This window comes from Pristiophorus japonicus, chromosome 1, assembly GCF_044704955.1.
Source record: "Pristiophorus japonicus isolate sPriJap1 chromosome 1, sPriJap1.hap1, whole genome shotgun sequence".
In the NCBI taxonomy this organism is placed as follows: domain Eukaryota; kingdom Metazoa; phylum Chordata; class Chondrichthyes; family Pristiophoridae; genus Pristiophorus; species Pristiophorus japonicus.
The window spans coordinates 17,104,709-17,126,666 of NC_091977.1; the positions used below are offsets into that span (position 1 = coordinate 17,104,709).

Below are 21,958 nucleotides of genomic sequence, written 5' to 3' on the forward strand. Positions count from 1 at the left end.
ATGATCTTATTGAATGGTGAAATAGGCTTAAGGGTCCAAATGGCCCTGCTCCTATTTCTTTCGTTCTTATAGCCTTGTAAAGCAAGTTATTCTCTTAGAGAAGCCAGTTGAAAGTTCAGGAACTGTATCTGATTTTCTGAGCCATTACTCTTAAGTAGAGTACTTGAGTGATGTTCATCATTGCTGCATCACCTCAGATTCTTTGGGTGCTAACAGCATTCATCTAAGAAAGATAAAGGGGTTGACATGAGGAAAGGTTGAGTAGATTGGGCCTCTACTCATTGGAATTCAGAAGAATGAGAGGTGATCTTAGCGAAATGTATAAGCTTATGAGGGGGCTTGACAAAGTGGATGCAGATATGCTGTTTCCACTGATTAGGGAGACTAGAACTAGGGGGCATAATGTTAGAATAAGGGGTCCCCCATTTGAAACTGAGGAGGAATTTCTTCTCTCAGAGGGTTGCAAATCTGTGGAATTTGCTGCCTTAGAGAGCTGTGGAAGCTGGGGCATTGAATACATTTAAGACAGAGATAGACAGTTTTTTAACCAATCAGGGAATAAGGGGTTATGGGGAGCGGGCAGGGAAGTGAGTCCATGATCGGATCAGAAATGATCGTATTAAATGGCGGAGCAGGCTCAAGGGGCCGTATGGCCTACTCCTGCTCCTATTTCTTATGTTCTTATGTTAAAGTGAAGGGGCGAAATTGTGTACTGGAGTGGTTGGGGGCAGTAACAACTGTGATGCAGGATTTCCTACGCCAGGTGCAGAAGTCCCGCTCCAGTAGCTAAATTGGGCTTACTGCCCCTAAGAATAAGTGGAGCGCATTGTCGCACATTCCACTTCCTCTCGGGGGCGGGACTGGGGTGGTAACATAGGATTTTTCAGCACTACGCGGAGTGGCGCATAAAGCTGGCTGGAGCACAGGGCCCTTCCCTTCCATTAAAGGGAAGGACATGCTTCGGACTCTACATTGGGGAGAAGGGGCCACCACTACACCACTGGGGAGTGGGATGCTGTGGCAACAGCCCGGAGTGCCGGGCTGCAACATCACGGCACGGATCCCACCCGATTTGAAGAGGGCAAGGCCGCAACCGATAAGCGCCCCGGGCCGCCATCTTTTATTGTCAGCCAACTCTTCGGTCGGCTCAACCATGGCAGCCCTAGCGCAGACCGAGTCACCATCATGCAGCCCAGCACTCCGTATTGGGTGTCGGGCTGCTGGTCCAGTCTCACGCTGCCATGGAGGTCCAGTGGCGGCCATCAAAGGGCCCGCAGAGTGCGCTGCGGCCCTCCCGTTTAATTGAAGGTTAGGGGCATTGTAGCACGTCAGCACTTTGTGGAGCATCAGCCTAGCGCTTGACTGAGCGTCGCAGTAGCGCCCCAGGACCCTCCCCTACAGGAAGCAGAGTGCCGGAGAAAGCGTTTCGCTTCCTTTGAGGGGCGGTAAGCCCAATTCAGCATCGGGGGCGGGACTTCTGCCCCAGAATGTTACCTCCCCCAATCGGGTTGCGGGGCAATTTCACCCCACTGTGCACAGTATTACAAAAAGGAAAAAGATGCACTGGAGAAGGTGCAAAAATGATTAACAAGCATGCTACCAGAACTGAGAGGTAATAACTATCAGGTAAGACTGAACAGGATAGGTCTCTTTACGCTAGAAAAGTGAAGGCTGATGGGTGATTTAATAGAGGTCTTTAAAATTATGCATGGGTTTAATAGGGTCGATGTAGAGAAATTGTTTTCCTTTGTGGGCGAATCCAAAACTAGGAACCATAAATCTTAAGATTGTCACTAATGAATCCAATAAGGAATTCAGGAGAAACTTCTTTACCCAGACTGTGCTTAGAATGTGGAACTTGCTACCATGTGTGGTTGAGGCAAATAGCACAGATGCATTTAAGGGGAAGCTGGATAAGTACATGAGGATGAAAGGAATATAATTTACTGATCGGGTTAGATGAAGTAGGGTGGGAGGAGGCTCGTTGGGGAGCCTAAACACCGGTGTAGACCAGTTGGGATGAATGGCCTGTTTCTGTGCTGTAAATTCTATGTTTACCTGCTCAAAACCTTTTATAATTCTCTTCTTAGGCCTCTCCCCTCCAACCTTCTCTGATCTACTGAAAAAGCTAGGACTTATAATCTGTTATTCCAGATATAATAGTGATGAATCTTCGCTGAACCTTTTTCATAGTTTCAGCTGGGTGGGACTGCACTCGCCTGGTTCCATTCTTATGTATCTAGTCATAGCCAGGGAATCACCAGCAATGGCTTCTCTTCCCACCCCCACATCGTTACCTCTGGTGTCACCCAAGGATCTATCTTTAGCCCCCTCCTATTTCTTATCTACTTGTTGCGCCTTGACGACATCATCCAGAAACACAGCGTCAGTTTCCACATGCACGCTGATAACACCCAGTTTTACCTCACTACCACTTCTCTTGACATCTCCACGGTCTCTAAATTGTCAGATTGCTTGTCCGACATTCAGTTCTGGATGAGCAGAAATTTTCTCCAATTGAATATTGGGAAGACCGAAGCCATTGATTTCGGTACCCACCACAAACTCCGTTCTCTACCCACTGACTCCATCCCTCTCCCCAACTTCTGTCTGAGGCTGAACCAGAGAGTTCGCAATCTTGGTGTCATATTTGCCCCTGAAATTAGCTTTCAACCACATACCCACAGCATAACTAAGACCGCCTATTTCCACCGACCGTCTCCGCCCTAGCCTCAGCTTATCCGCTGCTGAAGCCCTTAACCATGCCTTTGTTATCTCTAGACTTGACTATTCCAGCGCACTCTTGGCTGGCCTCCTACATTCTACTCTATGTAAACTAGAGGTGATCCAAAACTTGGCTGCCCATGTCCTAACTCGCACCAAGTCCCTCTCACCCATCACCCCTGTGCTCGCTGACCTACATTGACTTCCGGTTAAGCAATGCCTCGATTTCAAAATTCTCATCCTTATTTTCAAATCCCTTCATGGCCTCGCCCCTCCCTATCTCTGTAATTTCCTCCAGCCCCACATTGCCCTGAGATGTCTGTGCTCCTCTAATTCTGCCCTCTTGAGCATCCCTGATTATAATCGCTCAACCATTGGTGGCCATGCCTTCTGTTGCCTAGGCCCCAAGCTCTGGAACTCCCTGCCTAAATCTCTTCACCTCGCTACCTCTCTTTGCTCCTTCAAGACGCTCCTTTAAACGTACCTCGCTGACCAAGCTTTTGTTCACCTGCGCTAATTTCGACTTGTGTGTCTCGGTGTGAAATTCTTCATCTCATAATACTCCGGTGAAGTGCCATGGGACGTTTCACTATGTTAAAGGCTCCATTTAAATAAAGTGGTTCTTGTTTCAATATCCTTCCTATGGAAGGGTGCCAGAATGACATGCAATACTTCAGCTCTGGCCTAATTAATGTTCTGTACAAATTTAACATCAATTCTAACTTTTATATTCAATTGCTCTAAGTATAAAGTGAAGAATCCCATTTCCCTTTCTCATGGCCTTTTCCACCTGCACTCCCACCTTTAAAGGTCTACGCATCTGCAACCCTCAATCTCTATATTCCAGTATTCTGTTAAGTGTTTTACTATGCAGGATAAATTTCATTCCACTCTTGTTTTTCTCAAAATGCACTACTCAACGTTTCTCTGCATTGAACTGCATCTGCCAACTCTCTGCCCACTCCACTAAACTGTCTGTACCCTTCGGCAATCTGTTACAGTCATCCACGGAGTTCACCGTGTCTCCTAGGCATTAGCAAATTTCAAAATCATTCACCTTGTACCTGTGTCCAAATCATTTCTACGAATGGAAAACCAAAGAGATTCCAGCACAGATCCCTGGGGAACATCAACACCTACCCACATTCAGCCAATCTGAAAAACATCCATTTACTTCTAACTCTTTACTTCCTGTTCCCTAGCCAACCCTCTGTCCATGCAGATATTTCATGTTTAATACCATGCGCCTTAACTTTAGTCTCTTACATGACAGCACATCACACACCTTTCGAAAATCCATAAAAACAAACTTGAGCTCCTGCAGCCTTAAAACTCCAGCTGCAGCAGCCCTTTTGATGTAAAATTAGCAAATCTATTGTGATAGGTTGCCGGATACAGATTTTTATAAGGTGGGAACTATTATGCCACGTCCCATTTATTCATTCTCGGGATGTGGGTGTCGTTGGCAAGGCCAGCCTTTATTGCCCATCCCTAATTACCCTTGAGAAAGTAGTGGCAGTGCCTTCTGTTGCCTAGGCCTCAAGCTTTGGAACTCCCTGCCTAAACCTCTCCGCCTCTCTATCTCTCTTTCCTCCTTAAAACATATCTCTTTGACCAAGCTTTTGGTCACCTGCCCTAATTTCTACTTATGCGTCTTGGTGTCAAATTTTTTTATCTCATAATACTCCTGTGAAGTGCCTTGGGACACTTCACTACGTTAAAGGCTCTACATAAATACAAGTTGTTGTTGTTGTTTCAATATTTTTCCTATAGAAGGGTGTCAGAACTGCACGAAATACTTCAACTCTGGCCTAATTAATGTTCTGTACAAATTCAACATCAATTCTAACTTTTATATTCAATTCCTCCATGTATAAAGTGAAGAATCTCATTTCCCTTTCTCACGACCTTTCCACCTGCACTCCCACCTTTAAAGAGTCACTTTCTTAAACCGCTGCAGTTCGTGTGGTGAAGGTACTCCCACAGTGTTGTTAGGTAGGGAGTTCCAGGATTTTGACTCAACGACGATGAATTTCCAAGTCAGGATGGTGTGTAACTTGGAGGGGAACTTGCAGGTGATGGTGTTCCCATGCACCAGCTGCCCTTGTCCTTCTAGGTGGTAGAGGTCGCGGATTTGGGAGGTGCTGCCGAAGAATTCTTGGTGAGTTGCTGCAGTGCATCTTGTAGATGGTGCACACTACAGCCACTGTGTGCCGGTGGTGGAGGGAGTGAATGTTGAAGGTGGTGGACAGGCTGCCAATGAAGCGGGCTGTTTTAGCCTGGATGCAGCATACATTATTCTACTGCTAAAGTCTTTCTGTGTTTCCTTAAGGCCACAGGTGTAATTGATCGTGGCATTTAAAAAATAACACGGAAAAGATACACAATCTCTTCATATAGACATTCTATGATTTACTCAAAAAATTAGTCAGGTTCAACCTTCTCTTTACAAATTCCTGTTGACTCTCCCTGCTCATTTCTCAGTGCTCAGTCTGACCTCTGATTGACCTGAGGACCTGCGAAGTATAGTTATCCTTTATTGAATCTGAGGAAGGCACAGCCATTACACCTCAGTTGTAGTTACTAGATCCAAAATACCATCTTACATACTTCCCCACCAAAGCCCCACCATGTGTACAGTTTAGTTAAAATGTAGATGTACTGAATAAAATAAGTTCTTACACACATAGGTAAGACAAGCCATTCATTCAGAGATGGAACGATTATAGTCAAATTGCTAAATCTTCTATTACTCAATTCTAATTCACCAATGCAATTCGGGGAATTCACTTTAAACCTACACATTCATGACTCATTAAATAACATCATTTAAGACACTGAATTAGAAATTATTTACACATAAAAAATATTACTCAGATGTTCCAGAGACCCAACCCTTAATTTTCATATATTTTCTACAGTTTTGTGGGGCCTTTTATGACTATTTAATAGGTAGCCTACTAAGAATAAGAGCACTGATTTGTGGGTATAATGCTGGTGTTTTCACTGGCTACAGTTCTACTGAAGTCAATGATGATTCATAACATGATCTTTTCCATGACAAAGAGTTTGGAAAATGTTCCAATTACAATAAGCATAATCCAGGATGCAGATGAAAATGTAATGAGTGTTTTTACCGTCTAGTCAAAAGGTGATGTGAGACTGCAGTCACAAAGCTTTACACACTGAATGGCATGTTCCTGTAATTAAATTATTATATTATTAATTGCTGTTTGCGGGATGTCGCTGTGGAGATATTGGCTGCCCGAGTTTGCCTGTGTAACATTACATAAACATAAGAAATAGGAGCAGGAGTCGGCCATTTGGCCCCTCGAGCCTGCTCCGCCATTCAATAAGATCATGGCTGGTCTTCTACCTCAACACCACTTTCCTGCACTATCCTCAAATCACTTGATTCCCTTAGTATCCAAAAATCTATCGATCTCTGCCTTGAATATCATCATCATAGGCAGTCTCTCGAAATCGAGGAAGACTTGTTTCCACTCTAAAAGTGAGTTCTCAGGTGACTGTACAGTCCAAAACTGGAATTACAGTCTGTAACAGGTGGGACAGACAGTCGTTGAAGGAAAGGGTGGGTAGGGAGTCTGGTTTTCCGCATGCTCCTTCCGCTGTCTACGCTTGGCCTGTGCATGTCCTCGGCGACGAGACTCGAGGTACTCAGCGTCTTAGGGCGGTCTTGGGCCAGGGATTCCCAGGCGCTGGTAGGGGTGTTGCACTTTATCAAGGAGACTTTGAGGGACAACTGAAAGAGAAATGCAAGGAACAGCACCACCCTTGTACATGGCCTTCTTTGACCTCACAAATGCCTTTGAAACTGTCAACCGTGAGGGCCTATGGAGCATCCTCCTCCGTTTTGGCTGCCCCCAAAAGTTTGTCACTATCCTCCGCCTGCTGCACAACGACGTGATCCTGACCAACAGACCCAATGCACGTCCGGACCGGGGTCAAGCAGGGCTGCGTTATCGCGGCAACACTCTTCTCAATCTTCCTCACTGCAATGCTCCATCTCACTCTCAACAAGTGCCCCGTTGGAGTGGAACTAAACTTGAATATACTCTCTGGTGAGAGATTTGGAAATGTTGGTATTCAGAGGGACTAGAGTCACCATTTAAAAAATATTCTGCTTTTCTATTTTTTTCTACCAAAGTGGATAACTTCACATAACTTGGCAGAGATAAAGATTGAGCATCCACAGCTTTCTGGAGTAGAGAATTCCAAAGATTTGCGACCCTTTGAATGAAGAAATTTCTCCTCATCTCCATCCTAAATGGACGATGTCTTATTCTGAGACTGTGACACTAGTTCTTGACTCCCCAGCCAGGGGAAACATCCTCACAGCATCTACCCTGTCAAGCCCTTTAAAGAATTTCATACGTTTCAATGAGATCACTCTCATTCTTCTAAACTGTAGGAAATATAGTCCTAGTTTACTCAATCTCACCTCATATAACAATTCCTTCATTCCAAGAATCAGTCTAGTGAACCTTTGTTGCACTCCTTCGAAGGCAGGTATATCCTTCCTTAGGTAAGTAGTCTAAAACTGCACAGGTGTGGTCTCACCAAGGCCCTATATAATTATAATAAGATGTATTTACTCTTATAGTAATAAAGGCTGACATACCATTTGCTTTCCTAATTGCTTGCTTTCCTGCATGTTAACCTGCATGATTTGTGTACAAGGACACCCAGGACCCTTTGAACACCAACATTCCCAATCTCTCATCATTTAAAAAATACTCTGCTTTTCTATTTTTCCTACCAAAGTGGGTAACTTCACACTTGTCCACATTATATTCCATTTGCCATGTTCTTGTCCACTTAATCTATCTATATCCCTTTGCTGTCTCTTTGAGTCCTTGTCACAGCTTACTTTCCTGCCTAACTTTGTATCGTCAGCAAACTTGGATACATTTTACTCAGTTCCCTCATCTAAGTCATTGATATAGATTGTAACTAGCTGAGGCCCCAGCACTGATTCTTGGAGCAGCCTGCTAGTTACAGCCTGCCAACTGGAAAATGTCTTGTTTTATTCCTACTCTCTGTTTTCTGTCCATTAACCAATCCTCAAATCATGCTAATATATTCCCGCCAACTTTGATGGTATGAGACGTGAATTGGCTAGAATAGACTGGCGAATGATACTTAAAGGGTTGACGGTGGATAGGCAATGACAAACATTTAAAGATCACATGGATGAACTTCAACAATTGTACATTTTGGAGGGGGAGGGTGAACAGCCAGTTGTCGTGGTGCACATAGGTACCAACGATATAGGTAAAAAATGGGATGAGGTTCTATAAGCTGAATTTAGGGAGCTAGGAGTTAAATTAAAAAGTTCGACCTCAAAGGTAGTAATCTCAGGATTGCTACCAGTGCCACGTGCTAGTCAGAGTAGGAATTGCAGGATAGCTAAGATGAATAGGTGGCTTGAGGAGTGATACAGAAGGGAGGAATTCAAATTCCTGGGACATTGGAACCAGTTCTGGGGGAGGCGGGACAGGATAAACCAGACGCCCTGCACCTGGGCAGGACCGGAACCAATTTCCTAGGGAGAGTGTTTGCTAGTGCTGTTGAGGAGGGGTTGAACTAATATGGCAGGGGGATGGGAACCTATGCAGGGAGACAGAGAGAAGTAGAATGGGGGCAGAAGCAAAAGATAGAAAGAAGAAAAGTAAAAGTGGAGGGCAAAGAAACCCAGGGCAAAAATAAAAGGGGCCACATCACAGCAAAATTCTAAAGGGGCAAAGTGTGTTAAAAAGACAAGCCTGAAGGCTCTGTGTCTCAATGCGAGGAGTATTCGTAATAAGGTGGACGAATTAACTGCACAGGCAGCAATTAACGAATATGATATCATTGGCATCATGGAGACATGGCTCCAGGGTGACCAAGGCTGGGAACTCAACATCCAGGGGTATTCAACATTCAGGAAGGATAAACAGAAAGGAAAAGTAGGTGGGGTAGCGTTGGTGAATGTGGAATCGGTATGGGTGGAGCTGCGGAATATCAAAGTGCACAGACCACCAAACAATAGTAGTGAGTTTGGGGACAGCATCAAACAAGAAATTAGGGATGCGTGCAATAAAGGTACAGCAATTATCATGGGCGACTTTAATCTACACATAGATTGGGCGAACCAAACTGGTAGCAATACGGTGGAGGAGGATTTCCTGGAGTGTATTAGGGATGGTTTTCTAGACCAATATGTCGAGGAACCAACTAGAGGGCTGGCCATCCTAGACTGGGTGTTGTGTAATGAGAAAGGACTAATTAGCAATCTTGTTGTGCAAGGCCCCTTGGGGAAGAGGGACCATAATAAGGTAGAATTATTTATTAAGATGGAGAGCGACACAGTTAATTCAGAGACTAGGGTCCTGAACTTAAGGAAAGGTAACTTCGATGGTATGAGGTGTGAATTGGATTCTTAAAGGGTTGACGGTGGATAGGCGATGGCAAACATTTAACGATCACATGGATGAACTTCAACAATTGTACATACCTGTCTGAAGTAAAAATAAAACAGGGAAGGTGGCTCAACCGTGGCTAACAAGGGAAATTAAGGATAGTGTTAAATCCAAGGAAGAGGCATATAAATTGGTCAGAAAAAGCAGCAAACCTGAGGTCTGGGAGAAATTTAGAATTCAACAGAGGAGGACAAAGGGTTTAATTAGGAGGGGGAAAAATAGAGTATAAGAGGAAGCTTGCTGGGAACATGAAAACTGACTGCAAAAGCTTCTATAGATATGTGAAGAGAAAAAGATTAGTGAAGACAAACGTAGGTCCCTTGCAGTCAGATTCAGGTGAATTTATAATAGGGAACAATGAAACGGCAGACCAGTCGAACAAATACTTTGGTTCTGTCTTCACGAAGGAAGACACAAATAACCTTCCGGAAGTACTAGAGGACCGAGGGTCTAGTGAGGAGGAAGAACTGAAGGATATCCTTATTAGGCAGGAAATTGTGTTAGGGAAATTGATGGGATTGAAGGCCGATAAATCCCCGGGGCCTGATAGTCTGCATCCCAGAGTACTTAAGGAAGTGGCCCTAGAAATAGTGGATGCATTGGTGATCATTTTCCAACAGTCTATCGACTCTGGATCAGTTCCTATGGACTGGAAGGTAGCTAATGTAACACCATTGTTTATAAAGGAGGGAGAAAGAAAACGGGTAATTATAGACCGGTTAGCCTGACATCAGTAGTGGGGAAAATGTTGAAATCAATTATTAACGATGAAATAGCAGCGCATTTGGAAAGCAGTGACAGGATCGATCCAAGTCAGCATGGAGTTATGAAAGAGAAATCATGCTTGACAAATCTTCTGGAATTTTTTGAGGATGTAACTAGCAGAGTGGACAAGGGAGAATCAGTAGATATGGTGTATTTGGACTTTCAAAAGGCTTTGACAAGGTCCCACACAAGAGATTGGTGTGCAAAATTAAAGCACATGGTATTGGGGGTAATGTACTGACGTGGATAGAGAACTGGTTGGCAGACAGGATAAACGGTTCCCTTTCAGAATGGCAGGAAATGACTAGTAGGGTGCCGCAGGGCTCAGTGCTGGGACCCCAGCTCTTTACAATATACATTAATGATTTAGATGAAGGAATTGAGTGTAATATCTTCAAGTTTGCAGATAACACTAAGCTGGGTCGCAGTGTGAGCTGTGAGGAGGACACTAAGAGGTTGCAGGGTGACTTGGACAGGTTAGGTGAGTGGGCAAATGCATGGCAGACGGAGTATAATGTGGATAAATGTGAGGTTATCCATTTTGGTGGCAAAAACACGAAGGCAGAATATTATCTGAATGGCGGCAGATTAGGAAAAGGGGAGGTGCAACGAGACCTGGGTGTCATGGTACATCAGTCATTGAAAGTTGGCATGCAGGTACAGCAGGCGGTGAAGACGGAAAATGGTATGTTGGCCTTCATAGCTAGGGGATTTGTGTATAGGAGCAGGGAGGTCTTACTTCAGTTGTACAGAGCCTTGGTGAGGCCTCATCTGGAATATTGTGTTCAGTTTTGGTCTCCTAATCCGAGGAAGGACATTCTTGCTATTGAAGGAGTGCAATGAAGATTCACCACACTGATTCCCGGGATGGCAGGACTGACATATGAGGAGAGACTGGATCAACTGGGCGTGTATTCACCGGAGCTTAGAAGGATGAGAGGGGATCTCATAGAAACAACAGTCTATCGACTCTTCTGACGGGACTGGACAGGTTAGATGCAGGAAGAATGTTCCCGATGTTGGGGAAGTCCAGAACCAGGGGAGACAGTCTAAGGATGAGGGGTAAGCCATTTAGGTCTGAGATGACGAGAAACTTCTTCACTCAGAGTTGTTAACCTGTGGAATTCCCTACCGCAGAGAGTTGTTGATGCCAGTTCATTGGATATATTCAAGAGGGAGTTAGATATGGCCCTTACGGCTAAAGGGATCAAAGGGGTATGGAGAGAAAGCAGGAAAGGGGTACTGAGGTGAATGATCAGCCATGATCTTATTGAATGGTGGTGCAGGCTCGAAGGACCGAATGGCCTACTCCTGCGCCTATTTTCTATGTTAATCCTATGAGCCCTAATTATGACAACACATGAGAAGTAATTGATTGGATGTGAAGTCCTTTGGGATATTCTGAGGATGTGACTACATGAATGCAGGTTTTCTTTCAGTCTGTATAAAAATGATAAGATGCATTCTTGATATTTCAGGTATCACACAAACATTTCTGTTTTGCAGCGAGAAAAAAAAACTATATTTAAAAAAAAAAAGCCCATCTCCCTTTATTGAACTGAGTCTCAACTGTGAGCACTAGTTTATCAAGAATCAGATAATGAAGTTCTCAACACAATGTGATGATATGTTGCAGCTTTGATAATACTGAACATTGTATGTCTTCCTAGAATGTGCACTTTTTTGGGGGAATAAAAACTAGCATGTTAGTACTTAAATCTTCTTGTTTGTAGTTACCATAATATGCCTGTTTTTTCTCAACCCTCTAAAGATTCGATGAATGAAAAGGGAAAGATTGCCTGGATGAAGCCTGCTTGCTTTGGGCAGAATTCTGACACGCAGACACAGACAAGCGTCAGCAGCACTGCCTGGGCCACGAGCACTAACCACCCCCATGTGGGACACCCTGTAAACAAGATAATTGACGTTGATGGAGTGAATTCAGACCGGGCCGGTGCAAGGTCCGACGAGTCGGATGGGAACCTAAGTTTCGAAGGATATATTTCTGAACTGAAGTGTTGCCAGGGGCGGATGCGGACTGGGGTTTATCGGATGTCAGAACTGCCATCGCTAATGACAGTAAAGAGCGAGAGGAGCAAGACACTGGATGCACAACATAAGGCTACTTTTGTCTGAATCTAGGTCATACATTCTCCTCTACAGAAGTTCACAAAATGTTGGCTTCAAGTAATATTTGGAAAATTGGGATTAAAACAGTAATTCATTGCTAAAAACTGGATAATTAGTACTTCCGATTTAGTCCCTGCCCCGTCCCTGTCTCCAGCACTAGTTTAGGAACATTGAACAAAAACCACCCATTCTGTTCTTTCCTTGCTTAAAATCTAAAACTTTGAGAAATAAGAGCAGATAATGTTGGACTAAAACAGAAATAATTGTATTGATTCTAAAATTTGTGAATGTAGTAAATAGAACAAGGCAAGTAAAATATTGATATGTTTTCTGTAGTAACTTATTTAGCATCCAAGTTTTTTGACACGGTGAAAATATGACTTTGGGATAACTTTTACTAAATATGAAGTAAGTTGCCTGTTAATGTAGAATGAGTGTGGCTTGTGTAAATCAAAGCTTTTGTTGATGCTTTTTCTTTCAGAATTTCAAACACCATATCGCCACTGGGGAATGAGAACAGGGCGAGTTAAATTACTGAAAATCAATGCCTGATCTTCATTAGGGATTTATATATGGAAAGCGAGGAGTAACTTCTACTGAATTGTCCTACAGTCCAACGCACAGGAATATATGTTCTTTTACTGGCATCTATCAGATGCCCCTCATTACAGTGTTTTACATTTTAGGGCTTGAGGATCGAGGCAGCCTGGTAGCAGATCTTTTCAATAGAGTTCGTCTACATGTAATTTCGTGATGTTTCATTCCAGTGGCATTAGCAGTAAGTAACTGGCCTGTGGGCAGTATCCTTCATTCATGATTTTACTGGAGTAGAGTTCCATATACTGTGTGTATATATCATATAACTAAAAAAAATGTGTGCTCACAGGCTCCCTTTATCCAACTGCTCCACATAAGAAAAGCCAGGGATGAGAAAAGGCCATTCAGCCCACCAAAACCTGTTCACCCAGTAGTCACATTGCTTCCAACAGTTGAATGCCTTTAACATCTGCATCTCTACGATTGTTCTGAATTTATTTTTCATTCACTTATGATTTCTGGTTCCATCATCCTGCCTTATTCTAAAGTACGGTTCAGGATTTGGCAAAAGAACCAGAGGGAAGACGATGAAAAACATTTTTTTTTACGCATTGAGTTGTTATGATCTGGAATGCGCTGCCTGAAAAGGGTGGTGGAAGCTGATTGAATAGTAACTTTTGAAGGGACTTGGATAAATACTTGAAGGGGCAAAATTGACAGGACTATGGGGGAAAGAGCAAGGGGGTGGGACTAATTGGATAGCTCTTTCAAAGAGCCGGCACAGGAACAATGGGCCGAATGGCTTCCTTCTGTACTGTATTATTCTAGGTCACTTATTAATTGATATACTTCAGCAGGTCCTCCGCTAACAACCCTTTTTTCTCGCTGGCGTTGCGACGGATGCTGTAAATTTCCGTGGTTCTCCCGATCGACCACCGTGGGGGGAGTTTTAACCTAAAAAACGGGTGGGTTTGGAACGTGGGGGTAGTTAAATTGTTAAAAGTCAGATTCCCGACCTGATCCCTCCTCCAACTCGGCCACTTCCAGTTTTAACGGAGGCGGGATGGGGCAGGCAGCTAACCCTCTCTCAGGGGGCAGGACATCAATTTCAATATTCTAATGAGGATGGATGCCTCTTTAACCTCTGTTTTGTAGCTGGTTGGGTTTTACACACTTCGTAAAACCTGGCAGCTACAGCAAGGTGGGGCTTGCTGCAGCCAAGAGGTAAGAGCCTTTACAGTTACCTCTTGGATCCAGGATCCCTACTTAATCCACCCCCCACTCCGCCGTGATTGGAGAACTCCTCACAAGGCCTCTGATCACCTTCCCGGACCTCCCCAGCCCCCCATCATCCGTCGGCTGGCACAATCCTCCTGTGCCCGGTCCCAATCTCATCTTGCCTCCCCACTCCCCAGATGATCTCGAGGCCGGCCATGATCCCTTGCCTCTTTCCCCCTCCACCACCCACCCCCGATGATCCTGAGGAAGCCATGACCCTCTGGTGGGCAGCTTGAACTCTTGATCCCTCCTTTCCCCCACCCCTCCCCCAATGATCTTGAGGCTGGCCCTATCCTCTGATGGCCAGCCCTGATCTCTTGTCTGCCCGCACCCCCAGTCCACTCCCTCGAAGGCCCTGATCTCTCGCTTCCCAACCCCCGGGTCCCTTGATGGCCCCAATCTCCTGCTCCTCCACCTCCAGCCACAATCTCTCACTTCCCCCCTCTCCCCAGTCTCTCGACAACCCACATTCCTAGCTTCCCCCCTCTCTCCCTAATTCTCCGAATGCCGGCACCGGCCCCCACCCAATTCCTCCCTCCGCCAAGTTGGCAGGGCCTGCAGGAAATCCCACCTTCCTGGTTTTCCGCCCACATCAAAGCTCCCACCACCCCCCCACAACCCGCCTTCCCCATGAATATCCAGCCCATAACAGAGAATTGGTGGAAACCCAATATTTAACCGGTTTATCCCGGGCTTTCACCAAAGTTATGGAGGTCGATGGCGAGTGGTGGAACTCCCAAGAAAATCGCGAGTGCAATCTTTTTGAACTCATTGGTATTTGAGGGTAGATTCATAATTTGATTCAACTGATTGCTTTTTATGGGACCTAGCTGTGCGCAAATTGGCTCCCACGTTTGCTTACAAAACAACGACTACATGTCAAAAGTAATTAATTGGCAGTGAAGTTCTTTGGGATGTCTTGAGGGTATGGAAGGCGCTATATAAATGCATGTTCTTTCTTTCTCAAACCTTTTGTCTATCATGCACCTGTCAAGACGCCAGAGATGCAAAGGGATGTCATAAAGGAGAAAGAAAGTCTGGCATTTCATCCGAGTTCTTAGGATCTGCAACCTGAAGCTTAAAAGCAGTTGTTGACCTCGACTAGACCTCGGGAATTTGCAAGCAGCTACAATTACCCACAGACTCCCACTGGGAGCACTTTGAGGAGTCGCCTTAAAGGGATAGGCTAGATCAGCGGTTAGACCGCGTTCCAGATCTTAGGAATGCCACAGGAAGAGTAGATTTAGAAACATGTTGACAATAGACAGCACAAAGATCTCCACTAGTGTGCAGATAGATGCCTGCCGTTCTAACATGAGGGGCCAATTCAGCGGGATATACTGCCCCTTTAATTATTTTGTTTAATATATTCATTATAAACATTGCTATCTCATAATAACCCAAAGATTTACATTCAAAAATTCAGTTCCAACGAAGAGAAAATAAATTCCACTCTTGTTTCTTAATACGCAAGGATCCTGTTGCAGTGCAATACAAAGAATAATTGTGTAAAATATTGTCATCTAGATGATCTCTCCCTTTTTAATAAGTACTAAAAAATGTTTGTATGTGGGGAAAAAACTGATCTTCTCTAACAAGTACATAGATTCCAAATGCTTTTAGTCAGAATAGTAATTATGTGGTTAATTTATAGAAAATCTGCTGTAAAAAATGTGTTTAACTGTAATTAGGGTCACTGGTTTATTGTGACTGTACATCAAATTCTGGTTTAAATTTTATATATATATATATAAAAACAGAAAATGCTGGCAACACTCAGCGGATCAGTCAGCATCTGTGGAGAGAGGAACAGTTAACGTTTCAGGTCGGTGACCTTTCTGTTTTAAATTACATGTGATTCTGGGATTTTTTAATTGGTATTTTGGGGATCACATTCGGTGAATCCATCCGTTTATAATCAGGCCCAGTGGTTTACAGTAACTGAATAAATTAAATTCCGTTTTCATTGATGGGATATCTGGATGTTTACCGGGGTTTTGCCGATCATACCCTGCAGTCTGTCCATTTCTCTGTGAAAACCAGTGGCCTGGGCTGTAATCGTGGACAAGCATTAATGAGTGATTTAATGTTGCAGAATTATGACACTTTCTCAGAAAATGTTTTGTCACAAAAAAACTTAAAATGATCGCTTCGGCACTGTGAAACCGTCAGAAATCTGGTATTGTACGAATGGAAATTCTGAGTGCCTTTAGTGTTGCCTATTGGGAAATGGGAAGACAGCACTTCACAGCTACACTCATCTCAACTCTGTGCTGCTCACTTGTGCTTTCTACCTGCTTTTATGAGGCAAGGTGTATAGGATAACACCTCGCCAGCAGACTGATTGGGATCCATAAAATTAGTTACCTGCCTGCTGCAACCACACTGTTGGTGATTAGTACAACTGTTGCACTGCTTGGTCCATGGTGAAAGGTGGGAGGAGGCTCATGTGGAGCATAAACGCTGGCACAGACCTGTTGGACCGAATGGCCTGTTTCTGTGCTGTAAGAAAAAATCTACCAGATTCAAACCAGCATTGCAAATAATTCTGAATCCTGTTGGCTTCAAGTATAAACTTCAACTTTTGCGAGTTAACTTTTTTAGGCAGGGGTTCGGCTGGCTTGTTACTGAGAGGTGTCACTGTGCTGTTGCTTAATGTCTGTACTAATGACGGTGTAATGTTCCCCCCCCCGCCCCACTCCAATCAGAGGGAGGTCTTTATTATTGACTAGCTCAGAGCTCAATACTTCCTGGAAAAACATGTCGGAAAGTGTGAGGTCATCCACCTTGGAAAAAAAACAGTAAAAGGGAGTATTATTTGAATGGGGAGAAATTACAACGTGCTGCGGTGCAGAGGGACCTGGGGGTCCTTGTGCATGAATCCCAAAAAGTTAGTTTGCAGGTGCAGTAGGTAATCAGGAAGGCGAATGGAATATTGGCCTTCATTGCGAGAGGGATGGAGTACAAAAGAGGGAGGTCCTGCTGCAACTGTATAGGGTATTGGTGAGGCCGCACCTGGAGTACTGCGTGCAGTTTTGGTCACCTTACTTAAGGAAGGATATACTAGCTTTGGAGGGGATACAGAGCCGATTCACTAGGCTTATTCCGGAGATGAGGGGGTTACCTTATGAGGATAGATTGAATAGACTGGGTCTTTACTCGTTGGAGTTCAGAAGGATATGGGGTGATCTTATAGAAACATTTAAAATAATGAAAGGGATAGACAAGATCGAGGCAGAGAGGTTGTTTCCACTGGTCGGGGAGACTAGAACTAGGGGGCACAGCCTCAAAATACAGGGGAGCCAATTTAAAACCGAGTTGAGAAGGAATTTCTTCTCCCAGAGGGTTGTGAATCTGTGGAATTCTCTGCCCAAGGAAGCAGTTGAGGCTAGCTCATTGAATGTATTCAAATCACGGATAGATAGATTTTTAACCAATAAGGGAATTAAGGGTTACGGGGAGCGGGCGGGTAAGTGGAGCTGAGTCCACGGCCAGATCAGCCATGATCTTGTTGAATGGCGGAGCAGGCTCGAGGGGCTAGATGGCCTACTCCTGTTCCTAATTCTTATGTTCTTATGTTCTTATGTAAGGAAGGTGAGAATAGAATGAAGCAGAGAAACATAGAAATCTACAGCGCAGAAAGAGGCCATTTCGGCCCATCGTGTCCGCACCGGCCGACAAACAGCCACATGACTCTCGGTCAGCAACTCTAAAGGTTACATATAAACCTATGAACAATGAACAATGGCGGAAAGGTAAAGAGCACCAGGCCACCTCACACAACTGCGAAACCCCTTGCACCGAAACATTCTGCACTCCAACCCAACCAGAGCCATGTGATATCCTGGGAGAGGCAAAACCAGACAAAAACCCAGGCCAATTGGGGGAAAATAAATCTGGGAAAATTCCTCTCCAACCCATCCAGGCGATCGAAACTGGTCCAGGAGATCACCCTGACCATATTCGATTCCCTGCAGTACTTAGCATCGTATTTGCACCAGCTAACAAGAAGTTATCCAGTCTAATCCCACTTACCAGCTCTAGGTCCGTAACCCTGCCGGTTATGGCACTTCAAGTGCCCATCTAAGCACCTTTTAAATGTGGTGAGTGTTTCTGCATACACCACCCTTCCGGGCAGTGAGTTCCAGACCCCCATAGAGTCATTTATTTCTTCTTGTCAGTTTTATTATGTACAAACAGCCAAGTATCTCATGATGAAATGTCCCTCATTGCAGTTTCTTTCCTTCTTGAGTGCGGTATAGTTAACCATTCATGAAACATTGCTAGGTGTCTTAGAAGCTCTGAGATAGAGAGGGGGAAATTCCCTTGAATACAGAAGATTAAGGGGTGATCTAATTGAAGTGTTTATGATGAGTAAAGGATATGATAGTGAGAAACTGTTTCCTCTGGTAGAGGAGTCCAGGACATAAGAACATAAGAACATAAGAATTAGGAACAGGAGTAGGCTATCTAGCCCCTCGAGCCTGCTCCGCCATTCAATAAGATCATGGCTGATCTGGTCGTGGACTCAGCTCCACATACCCGCCCTCTCCCCGTAACCCTTAATTCCCTTATTGCTTAAAAATCTAGCTATCTTTGACTTGAAAACATTCAATGAGCCAGCCTCAACTGCTTCCTTGGGCAGAGAATTCCACAGATTCACAACCCTCTGGGAGAAGAAATTCTTTCTCAACTCGGTTTTAAATTGGCTCCTCCGTATTTTGAGACTGTGCCCCCTAGTTCTAGTCTTCCCGACCAGTGGAAACAACCTCTCCGCCTCTATCTTGTCTATCCCTTTCATGACTTTAAATGTTTCTATAAGATTACCCCTCATCCTTCTGAACTCCAAGGAGTAAAGACCCAGTCTACTCAATCTATCATCATAGGGTAACCCCCTTATTTCTCGAATCAACCTAGTGAATCGTCTCTGTACCCCTTCCAAAGCTAGTATATCCTTCCTTAAGTAAGGTGACCAAAACTGCACGCAATACTCCAGGTGCATCCTTACCAATACCCTGTACAGTTGCAGCAGGACCTCCCTGCTTTTGTACTCCATCCCTTTCGCAATGAAGGCCAACATTCCATTTGCCCTCCTGATTACCTGCTGCACCTGCAAACTAACCTTTTGGGATTCATGCACAAGGACCCCCAGGTCCCTCTGCACCACAGCATGTTGTAATTTCTCCCCATTCAAATAATATTCCCTTATACTGTTTTTTTCCCCAAGGTGGATAACCTCACACTTTCCGACATTGTATTCCATCTGCCAAACCTTAGCCCATTCGCTTAACCTATCCAAATCTCCTTGCAGCCTCTCTGAGTCCTCTACACAACCCGCTTTCCCACTAATCTTAGTGTCATCTGCAAATTTTGTTGCACTACACTCTGTCCCCTCTTCCAGGTCATCTATGTATATTGTAAACAGTTGTGGTCCCAGTACTGATCCCTGTGGCACACCACTAACCACTGATTTCCAACCGGAAAAGGACCTATTTATCCCGACTCTCTGCTTTCTGTTCGCCAGCCAATTCTCTATCCATGCTAATACATTTCCTCTGACTCCGCGTACCTTTATCTTCTGCAGTAACCTTTTGTGTGGCACCTTATCGAATGCCTTTTGGAAATCTAAATACACCACATCCATCGGTACACCTCTATCCACCATGCTCGTTATATCCTCAAAGAATTCCAGTAAGTTAGTTAAACATGATTTCCCTTTCATGAATCCATGCTGCGTCTGCTTGATTGCACTGTTCCTATCCAGATGTCCCGCTATTTCTTCCTTAATGATAGTTTCAAGCATTTTCCCCACTACAGATGTTAAACTAACCGGCCTATAGTTACCTGCCTTTTGCCTGCCCCCTTTTTTAAACAGAGGCGTTACATTAGCTGCTCTCCAATCCGCTGGTACCTCCCCAGAGTCCAGAGAATTTTGGTAGATTATAACAAATGCATCTGCTATAACTTCCGCCATCTCTTTTAATACCCTGGGATGCATTTCATCAGGACCAGGGGACTTGTCTACCTTCAGTCCCATTAGTCTGTCCAGCACTACCTCCCTAGTGATAGTGATCATCTCAAGGTCCTCCCTTCCCACATTCCTATGACCAGCAATTTTTGGCATGGGTTTTGTGTCTTCCACTGTGAAGACCGAAGCAAAATAATTGTTTACGGTCTCAGCCATTTCCACATTTCCCATTATTAAATCCCCCTTTTCATCTTCTAAGGGACCAACATTTACTTTAGTCACTCTTTTCCGTTTTATTTATCTGTAAAAGCTTTTACTATCTGTTTTAATGTTTTGTGCAAGTTTACCTTCGTAATCTATCTTCCCTTTCTTTATTGCTTTTTTAGTCATTCTTTGCTGTTTCTTAAAATCTTCCCAATCCTCTAGTTTCCAACTAACCTTGGCCACCTTATACGCATTGGTCTTTGATTTGATACTTTCCTTTATTTCCTTGGTTATCCACGGCTGGTTATCTCTTCTCTTGCCGCCCTTCTTTTTCACTGGAATATATTTTTGTTGCGCATTATGAAAGAGCTCCTTAAAAGTCCTCCACTGTTCCTCAATTGTGCCACCGTTTAGTCCTTGTTTCCAGTCTACTTTAGCCAACTCTGCCCTCATCCCACTGTAATCCCCTTTGTTTAAGCATAGTATGTTCGTTTCTGACACAACTTCCTCATCCTCAATCTGTATTACAAATTCAACCATATTGTGATCACTCATTCCGAGAGGATCTTTTACGAGGAGATCGTTTATTTTTCCTGTCTCATTACACAGTACCAGATCCAAAATGGCTTGCTCCCTTGTAGGCTCTGTTACATACTGTTCTAAGTAACAATCCCGTATGCATTCTATGAATTCCTCCTCCAGGCTACCCCCTGCGATTTGATTTGACCAATCGATATGTAGGTTAAAATCCCCCATAACTACTGCCATTCCTTTTTCACATGCCTCCATTATTCCCTTGATTATTGCCCGCCCCACCATGAAGTTATTATTTGGGGGCCTATAAACTACGCCGACCAGTGACTTTTTCCCCTTACTATCTCTAATCTCCACCCACAATGATTCAACATTTTGTTAATTGGAGCCAATATCATCCCTCACAACTGCCCTGATATCATCCCTTATTAACAAAGCTACCCTACCTCCCTTCACTTCCTGCCTATCTTTCCGAATCGTCAGATACCCCTGTATGTTTAATTCCCAGTCCTGGCCATCTTGCAACCATGTCTCTGTAATGGCCACCAAATCATACCCATTTGTAATGATTTGAGCCGTCAACACATTTACTTTATTTCTAATGCTGCGTGCATTTAGGTAGAGCGTTTTCATCCTAGTTTTTAAACCATGATTTTTAGTTTTTACCCCTCCTGCAGCCCTTTTATATTCAGTGGCCCTTTTTGTTTCTTGCCTTTGGTTTCTCTACCCTCCACTTTTACTCATCTCTTTTCTGTCTTTTGTTTTTGTCTCCTTTTTGTTTCCCTCTGTCTCCCTGTATTGGTTCCCATCCCCCTGCCATATTAGTTTAACTCCTCACCAACAGCACTAGCAAACACTCCCCCTAGGACATTGGTTCCGTTCCTGCCCAAAGGAGCATAACCTTAAAATTAGAGCTAGGTCATTCAGGGGTGATGTCAGGAAGCACTTCTTCACACAAAGGATAGTGGAAATCTGGAACTCTTTCACCCACCAAACTATTGAGTCAATTGAAAATTTCAAAACTGAGCTTGATAGATTTTTGTTGGGTAAGGGTATTAATGGATATGGAGCAAAGGCGGGTAAATGGAGTTTAGAGATAGACCAGCTGCGATCTTATTGAATGGCCAGAACAGGCTCAAGGCACTGAATGGGCTACTCCTGTTCTTATGTACAATCAGCCAGGGTTTGTGATGCTGATCACTCGATAGTAAGTTGCTGGAGCTGAGCATGTTTGTGGATCGGTTTCCGCTGTGAATCCTGCACAGTAGAATAGACTGCTTGTAGTGAAACTGTACCCTAACATATGAGGCAGTGCTTTTGGGGGTGTGAGGGCAGG

At 44.1% G+C, this 21,958-nt stretch overlaps 1 protein-coding gene across 7 annotated transcripts in view; it reads left to right on the plus strand.

Annotated features, from left to right (window-relative positions):
* Positions 1–21,958, plus strand: part of rgs12b (regulator of G protein signaling 12b) — a 413,483-nt gene that overhangs the window by 351,861 nt on the left and 39,664 nt on the right. For 6 of the 7 annotated variants that reach the window (XM_070877883.1, XM_070877890.1, XM_070877873.1 and 3 more), the window contains one exon: positions 11,743–13,319. In XM_070877883.1, the coding sequence (XP_070733984.1) occupies positions 11,743–12,107 (365 nt within the window). In that variant the 3' untranslated portion in view covers positions 12,108–13,319. Of the gene's footprint in view, positions 1–11,742; positions 13,320–21,958 lie in introns of those variants that run through there. The other variant, XR_011592975.1, reaches the window with a different exon arrangement.